Source organism: Oncorhynchus tshawytscha, unplaced genomic scaffold (genome assembly GCF_018296145.1).
Source record: "Oncorhynchus tshawytscha isolate Ot180627B unplaced genomic scaffold, Otsh_v2.0 Un_contig_19575_pilon_pilon, whole genome shotgun sequence".
NCBI classification, from domain to species: Eukaryota; Metazoa; Chordata; class Actinopteri; order Salmoniformes; family Salmonidae; genus Oncorhynchus; species Oncorhynchus tshawytscha.
Window position 1 is genome coordinate 1 of NW_024606580.1, and position 9594 is coordinate 9594.

The window sequence follows — 9594 nt, forward strand, 5'->3', positions numbered from 1 at the left end:
CTGTGTTAACAACCCTCAGGCAAGCTTCAATGCCATACAACTCTCCTTCACGTGGCCTCCAGTGCTCTTAAATACAAGTAAACTAAATGCCTCTCTTCAACCGATCGCTACCTGCACCTACCCGCCTGTCCAACATCACTATGGCTCTGACTTGAAATAAGTGGACAACTACAAATACTTAGGTGTCTGGTTAGACTGTAAACTCACCTTCAGACCCATATCCAAACATCCAATCAAAAGTTAAATCTAAATTGGCTTCCTATTTATAACAAAGCATCCTTCACTCATGCTGCCAAACATACCCTTAGCCAAAACTGACCATCCTACCAATCCTCGACTTTGGCGATGTCATTTACGAAATAGCCTCCAATACCCTACTCAACAAATTGGATGCAGTCTATCACAGTGCAATCCGTTTTTCATCAAAGCCCCATATACTACCCACCATTGCGACCTGCGCTCTCTCGTTGGCTGACCTCGAGGTCTATTCATTAAATGCTTAGCTGTGGTATCAGAATGAAGAGTTTATCCCAGGTCTATTCATTAAATGCTTAGCTGTGGTATCAGAATGAAGAGTTTATCCCAGGTCTACTCTTTGTAAATCCACCATGATGTATACCCTGATGAAGCCTCTATGCTGAAACACTTTGGAAACAGATAAGTTGATATAGTTAAAGTCATGCCTACTTTGTAAACCATACGTAACCAATACATCCATCAAGTCCCATCGCTCAGTCTGTTGCTCTTTAAGGAGGTGTGGGTAACATTTGCAAAAGACTTAGCAAATACTGAAAGCATAACCTTAAGTGTAATAACTGTAAATGTGTATGTCTTTCTCATTTGATGTTTTAGCCTAATGTGGTTTCATGGATAACTTTGTCAGAGACAAATTAACTGAATGGAACTTCAGTGAGTATATTGACAGATTCAAAGGTAAGCATATTTCTAAAGTGTTTTTGTACATATATTTTATAGACAGGGATGGAAAGAACTGGCAAATTCATTTAGAAACATGATTCACTTTGAGCTTTTATTGTTTCATCACTGAATTGTATAATTCACTTGTGCTGTGAGTTGTCCTGATTCTTTACGACTTCATTTGTATCCTGACGTCTAGATGAAAAAATTGACAAAGAGAGTTTCCTGCTCCTAGATGAAAAAGCCTTTGCCAACTTGATTCCAAAACTTGGTCCAAGGTACAAATTTCAAGAGAAACACAAGGTATGTAACAAGCTATTTTATTTGATTCTTATTGATCATTTTCTGTCTTTCACATATTGAACATATCACGAAGCCCTATACTTTAGGCATAGTTTAGGGATAGATCAGCCAAATATATATATTTTTAGCTTTTTGTAAACTATGTCACAAAATTATCTTAATACTTTGTCATGTCTTATTTACTCAACTGCTCAACAAAGTGCAGTACTGCATGACTTTGTTGAAAGGATTTCATATTTAAAGTGCATTTCGGAAAGTATTCGGACCCTTTGACTTTTTGGACATTTTGTTACATTACAGCCTTATTAAAACAAATGTCCCTCGTCAATCTACAGGTTTTTAGACAGTTTTGCAAATGTATTACAAATAAAAAACAGATATATCTTATATATACAGTGGGGCAATACAGTGGGGCAAAAAAGTATTTAGTCAGCCACCAATTGTGCAAGTTCTCCCACTTAAAAAGATGAGAGGCCTGTAATTTCCATCATAGGTACACTTCAACTATGACAGACAAAATGAGAAAAAAAAATCCAGAATATCACATTGTAGGATTTTTAATGAATTTATTTGCAAATTATGGTGGAAAATAAGTATTTGGTCAATAACAAAAGTTTATCTCAATACTTTGTTATATACCCTTTGTTGGCAATGACAGGTCAAACGTTTTCTGTAAGTCTTCACAAGGTTTTCACACACTGTTGCTGGTATTTTGGCCCATTCCTCCATGCAGATCTCCTCTAGAGCAGTGATGTTTTGGGGCTGTTGCTGGGCAACATGGACTTTCAACTCCCTCCAAAGATTTTCTATGGGGTTGAGATCTGGAGACTGGCTAGGCCACTCCAGGACCTTGAAATGCTTCTTACGAAGCCACTCCTTCGTTGCCCGGGCAGTGTGTTTGGGATCATTGTCATGCTGAAAGACCCAGCCACGTTTCATCTTCAATGCCCTTGCTGATGATAGGCTTTGTTACTTTGGTCCCAGCTCTCTGCAGGTCATTCACTAGGTCCCCCCGTGTGGTTCTGGGATTTTTGCTCACCGTTCTTGTGATCATTTTCACCCCACAGGGTAAGATCTTGCGTGGAGCCCCAGATCAAGGGAGATTATCAGTGGTCTTGTATGTCTTCCATTTCCTAATAATTGCTCCCACAGTTGATTTCTTCAAACCAAGCTGCTTACCTATTGCAGATTCAGTCTTCCCAGCCTGGTGCAGGTCTACAATTTTGTTTCTGGTGTCCTTCGACAGCTCTTTGGTCTTGGCCATAGTGGAGTTTGGAGTGTGACTGTTTGAGGTTGTGGACAGGTGTCTTTATACTGATAACAAGTTCAAACAGGTGCCATTAATACAGGTAACGAATGGAGGACAGAGGGGCCTCTTAAAGGAGAAGTTACAGGTCTGTGAGAGCCAGAATTCTTGCTTGGTTGTAGGTGACCAAATACTTATTTTCCACCATAATTTGCATAGAAATTCATTAAAAATCCTACAACGTGATTTTCTGGATTTTTTTTTCTCATTTTGTCTGTCATAGTTGAAGTGTACCTATGATGAAAATTACAGGCCTCTCTCATCTTTTTAAGTGGGAGAACTTGCACAATTGGTGGCTGACTAAATACTTTTTTGCCCCACTGTATAAGTGTTCAGACCCTTTGCTATGAGACTCGAAATTGAGCTGAGGTGCATCCTTTTTCCATTGATCATCCTTGAGATATTTCTACAACTTGATTGGAGTCCACCTGTGGTAAATTGAATTGACTGGACATGATTTGGAAAGGCACACACCTGTCGATATAAGGTCCCACAGTTGACAGTGCATGTAAGAGGAAAAACCTAAAGAAAAACCTAGAGAACTTTCAGTCCATGAGAAACAAGATTCTCTTGTCTGATGAAACCAAGATTGAACTCTTTGGCCTGAATGCCAAGTGTCATGTCTGGAAGAAACCTGGCACCATCCCGAAGGTGAGGCATAGTGGTGGCAGCAACATGCTGTGGGGATGTTTTTTAGTGGCAATGACCCTAAGCACACTGCCAAGACAACGCAGGAGTGGCATCAGGACAAGTCTCTGAATGTCCTTGAGTGGCCCAGCCAGAGCCCGGACTTGCACCTGATCGAATATGTCTGGAGATACATGAAAATAGCTGTGCAGCGACACTCCCCATCCAACCTGACAGCGCTTGAGAGGATCTGCAGAGAAGAATGGGAGAAACTCTTGAAATACAGGTGTGCCAAGCTTTTAACGTCATACCCAAGAAGACTCGTGGCTGTAATCACTGCCAAAAGTGCTTCAACAAAGTACTGAGTGAAGGGTCTGAAAACATATGTAAATGTGATAGGTGGTGAGGGTAGGCAACAACATCTCCTCCCCGCTGATCCTCAACACTGGGGCCCCACAAGGGTGCATTCTGAGCCCTCTCCTGTACTCCCTGTTCACCCACGACTGCGTGGCCACGCACGCCTCCAACTCAATCATCAAGTTTGCGGACGACACAACAGTGGTAGGCTTGATTACCAACAACGACGAGACGGCCTACAGGGAGGAGGTGAGGGCCCTCGGAGTGTGGTGTCAGGAAAATAACCTCACACTCAACGTCAACAAAACTAAGGAGATGATTGTGGACTTCAGGAAACAGCAGAGGGAACACCCCCTATCCACATCGATGGAACAGTAGTGGAGAGGGTAGCAAGTTTTAATTTCCTCAGCATACACATCACAGACAAACTGAATTGGTCCACTCACACAGACAGCATCGTGAAGAAGGCGCAGCAGCGCCTCTTCAACCTCAGGAGGCTGAAGAAATTCGGCTTGTCACCAAAAGCACTCACAAACTTCTACAGATGCACAATCGAGAGCATCCTGGCGGGCTGTATCACCGCCTGGTACGGCAACTGCTCCGCCCTCAACCGCAAGGCTCTCCAGAGGGTAGTGAAGTCTGCACAACGCATCACCGGGGGCAAACTACCTGCCCTCCAGGACACCTACACCACCCGATGTTACAGGAAGGCCATAAAGATCATCAAGGACATCAACCACCCGAGCCACTGCCTGTTCACCCCGCTGTCATCCAGAAGGCGAGGTCAGTACAGGTGCATCAAAGCTGGGACCGAGAGACTGAAAAACAGCTTCTATCTCAAGGCCATCAGACTGTTAAACAGCCACCACTAACATTGAGTGGCTGCTGCCAACACACTGACAATGACACTGTACTCTATATCATCGACTGCATCCTTATGTAATACATGTATCACTAGCCACTTTAACTATGCCACTTTGTTTACATACTCATCTCATATGTATATACTGTACTCGATATCATCTACTATATCTTGCCTGTGCTGCTCTGTACCATCACTCATTCATATATCCTTATGTACATATTCTTTATCCCCTTACACTGTGTATAAGACAGTAGTTTTGGAATTGTTAGTTAGATTACTTGTTGGTTATTACTGCATTGTCGGAACTAGAAGCACAAGCATTTCGCTACACTCGCATTAACATCTGCTAACCATGTGTATGTGACAAATAAAATTTGATTTGATTTGATTTGATTTTGATTTATTTAAGTTTAATATGTTTTCTAAATTAGCAAAAATTTCAAAAAAACTGTTTTTGCTTTGTCATTATGGGGTACTGAGTGTAGATTGGTGAGGAAAATAAATAATTTAATCAATTTTAGAATAAGGCTGTAACGTAACAAAATTTGAAAAAAGTCAAGAGTGCTGACTGCTTTCCGAATGAACTGTACAGTTGAAGTCGGAAGTTTACAAACACAGTATCCAAACACATTTAAACTCAGTTTTTCACAATTTCTGAAATTTAATCCAAGTAAAAAGTCCCTGCCTTAGTTCTGTTAGGATCACCACTTTATTTTAAGAATGTGAAATCTCAGAATAATAGTTAAGAGAATGATTTATTTCAGCTTTTATTTCTTTCAACACATTCCCAGAGGGGAAGAAGTTTACATACACTCAATTAGTATTTGGTAGCATTATCTTTAAAGTTTTTAACTTGGGTCAAACATTTTGGGTAGCCTTCCACAAGCTTCCCACAATAAGTTGGGTGAATTTTGCCTCATTCCTTTTGGTGTAACTGAGTCAGGTGTGTAGGCCTCCTTGCTCACACACACTTTTTCAGTTCTGCCCACAAATGTTCTATAGGATTGAGAACAGGGCATTGTGATGACTTTGTTGTCCTTAAGCAATTTTGCCACAACTTTGTAAGTATGCTTGGGATCATTGTCCATTTGGAAGACCCATTTGTGACCAAGCTTTAACTTCATGACTGATGTCTTGAGATGTTGCTTCATTCATCCACATCATTTTAATTCCTCATGATGTCATCTATTTTGTGAAGTGCACCAGTCGCTCCTGCAGCAAAGCACCCCCACAACATGCCACCCCCGTGCTTCACGGTTGGGATGGTGTTCTTCGGCTTGCAAGCCTCCCCCTTTTTCCTACAAACATAATAATGGTCATTATGGCCAAACAGTTCTACAGTCTATATCAGACCGTATACAACGTGTAAGACAAACATTTGTTTTTACTGCTCTAATTACATTGGTAACCAGTTTATAACAGCAATAAGGCACATTGTTTTTTTTGTTGTATATGGCCAATATACCACTGCTTAGGGCTGTATTCAGGCGTTTGCGTTTTATCGTGCGTAAGAACAGCCATTATTTTGGCTACATACCACACCTTCTCGGGCCTTATTGCTTAATTATAAATAGCTCAAAGGGGTTTTAATGCACTTTATACTACTTTATTTATTGATGACAGGCGATACAAAAGGAGTTAGAAAATGATGGGACAGCAACTGACAGCCAAGTACAAACATCCTCCACAATGGCATGGGCTTCCTTGGACCAGGTATGCATTGGGTTGTGAACCAAGTCTCTCAGCATACCGGGCAGACACTTACAGACCTTTGCTTTGTAAAGTATAATGCAGTATAAAAGCATAAAGAATGCTTACCCTTGAAACATGTATGTACTCTTAGTGTAAATGAAGGATGATGCTATATGATGGGTTTATTTAAAACAACATGTATGTACTCTTAGTGTAAATGAAGGATGATGCTATATGATGGGTTTATTTAAAACAACATGTATGTACTCTTAGTGTAAATGAAGGATGATGCTATATGATGGTTTTATTTAAAACAACATGTATGTACTCTTAGTGTAAATGAAGGATGATGCTATATGATGGGTTTATTTTAAAACAACATGTAAATGATGACTATATGATGGGTTTATTTAAAACAACTTCTTAGTGTAAATGAAGGATGATGCTATATGATGAAGGATGGTTTTATTTAAAACAACATGTATGTACTCTTAGTGTAAATGAAGGATGATGCTATATGATGGGTTTATTTAAAACAACATGTATGTACTCTTAGTGTAAATGAAGGATGATGCTATATGATGGGTTTATTTAAAACAACATGTATGTACTCTTAGTGTAAATGAAGGATGATGCTATATGATGGGTTTATTTAAAACAACATGTATGTACTCTTAGTGTAAATGAAGGATGATGCTATATGATGGGTTTATTTAAAACAACATGTATGTACTCTTAGTGTAAATGAAGGATGATGCTATATGATGGGTTTATTTAAAAAACATGTACATGTAAATGAAGGATGATGCTATATGATGGGTTTATTTAAAACAACATGTGTACTCTTAGTGTAAATGAAGGATGATGCTATATGATGGGTTTATTTAAAACAACATGTATGTACTCTTAGTGTAAATGAAGGATGATGCTATATGATGGGTTTATTTAAAACAACATGTATGTACTCTTAGTGTAAATGAAGGATGATGCTATATGATGGGTTTATTTAAAAAACATGTATGTACTCTTAGTGTAAATGAAGGATGATGCTATATGATGGGTTTATTTAAAACAACATGTATGTACTCTTAGTGTAAATGAAGGATGATGCTATATGATGGGTTTATTTAAAACAACATGTATGTACTCTTAGTGTAAATGAAGGATGATGCTATATGATGGGTTTATTTAAAACAACATGTATGTACTCTTAGTGTAAATGAAGGATGATGCTATATGATGGGTTTATTTAAAACAACATGTATGTACTCTTAGTGTAAATGAAGGATGATGCTATATGATGGGTTTATTTAAAACAACATGTATGTACTCTTAGTGTAAATGAAGGATGATGCTATATGATGGGTTTATTTAAAACAACATGTATGTACTCTTAGTGTAAATGAAGGATGATGCTATATGATGGTTTTATTTAAAACAACATGTATGTACTCTTAGTGTAAATGAAGGATGATGCTATATGATGGGTTTATTTAAAACAACATGTATGTACTCTTAGTGTAAATGAAGGATGATGCTATATGATGGGTTTATTTAAAACAACATGTATGTACTCTTAGTGTAAATGAAGGATGATGCTATATGATGGGTTTATTTAAAACAACATGTATGTACTCTTAGTGTAAATGAAGGATGATGCTATATGATGGGTTTATTTAAAACAACATGTATGTACTCTTAGTGTAAATGAAGGATGATGCTATATGATGGGTTTATTTAAAACAACATGTATGTACTCTTAGTGTAAATGAAGGATGATGCTATATGATGGGTTTATTTAAAACAACATGTATGTACTCTTAGTGTAAATGAAGGATGATGCTATATGATGGGTTTATTTAACAACATGTATGTACTCTTAGTGTAAATGAAGGATGATGCTATATGATGGGTTTATTTAAAACAACATGTATGTACTCTTAGTGTAAATGAAGGATGATGCTATATGATGGGTTTATTTAAAACAACATGTACTCTTAGTGTAAATGAAGGATGATGCTATAGTGTAAATGTAAGTGTAAATGAAGGATGATGCTATATGATGGGTTTATTTAAAACAACATGTATGTACTCTTAGTGTAAATGAAGGATGATGCTATATGATGGGTTTATTTAAAACAACTATATGATGGGTTTATTTGTATGTACTCTTAGTGTAAATGAAGGATGATGCTATATGATGGGTTTATTTAAAACAACATGTATGTACTCTTAGTGTAAATGAAGGATGATGCTATATGATGGGTTTATTTAAAACAACATGTATGTACTCTTAGTGTAAATGAAGGATGATGCTATATGATGGGTTTATTTAAAACAACATGTATGTACTCTTAGTGTAAATGAAGGATGATGCTATATGATGGGTTTATTTAAAACAACATGTATGTACTCTTAGTGTAAATGAAGGATGATGCTATATGATGGGTTTATTTAAAACAACATGTATTTACTTTCCTTTATCTTACAACGTTCCATTGTGTAAGGCGGCAGCTCCCAGCATTAGTCCACAAGGTACAGATTATTTTGTTTTGTATATAAAAAAGGCATTATGTACCCTGCTCATTTAATCATTTATGCCAGCACCATTCTTAAAGAATAAACAAGGTTTTGGAGCTTAATTGTATAAAAATAAATATTACAGTAACGATTTATGTTTTTTCTCAGGCAAAATAAAAAATCCTCCTACCTTCCCTTCAACCAGTACACCACCAAAGCAACAGTGTTTTCCCAAACCTACACAACCAACCTCTAAATTCGGTAAGTACTTCTAAAGTTACTCCTTTATTACAAAACCGGATAGATTGTTTTGCTATAGTTAATCGCCCAAAATATCTAGACATTCATACTAATTCATGTTCATTGTATGTAATAACACAGAGAGACAAGCCATGAAGGCAGCAGAGACGTGTGTGACACAAGTCCTTGAGAAACTAAAAACTCTTCCCAAGAAGGAATTCATTGACTACCTCAAGTAAGCACTCACAAAAATGTAAAATATGTGTAATTTGAATAAATGAATACGCTGCCCTCACGTCATGATAACCGCATCCATCCCATATAAAATAATGTTTACCGACTGACTCTTGAAAGCACAAGTTGTCTGATTTACTAACTTAATGTGGACATTGCATTACTTAAATATGAACCATAAAATAAAAAAATCATACAGCTAACCTTTGGCACAATCACAGCCAGGTCACTAGTCGCAACTAAAAAACTAAACTCAAAGTGTTTCACATTGTATGTACAATTTCTTGAAAAAATTACATTTGATTATGCTTTGTACTTTTTTACAGGGGTAAAATGACAAAGTTAAGGACAGGTGTTAAAAACAAAGTCTTAGTTGGAGTATTTGGGAAGACAGGAGCTGGTAAGAGCTCTTTGATAAATGCCATCTTGGGTGAGCCGAATTGTCTGCCCAATGGTGCAAACATCAGCGCGTGTACCTCAGTCATGATTCAGGTGGAGGCCAACATGACTAACTACAGCTACGAGGCAGAAA

At 37.7% G+C, this 9594-nt stretch overlaps 1 protein-coding gene across 1 annotated transcript; it reads left to right on the top strand.

Moving 5' to 3' along the window:
• Positions 1-486: 486 nt before the first annotated feature.
• LOC112239634 lies at positions 487-9594 on the top strand (the record flags this gene model as incomplete). Its single annotated transcript, XM_042312259.1, is given in 7 exon segments — positions 487-933; positions 1118-1221; positions 6000-6089; positions 8576-8603; positions 8757-8849; positions 8970-9063; positions 9389-9594. Coding segments are annotated over 7 exon segments (682 nt in total), but the record flags the coding sequence as incomplete, so codon positions are not given.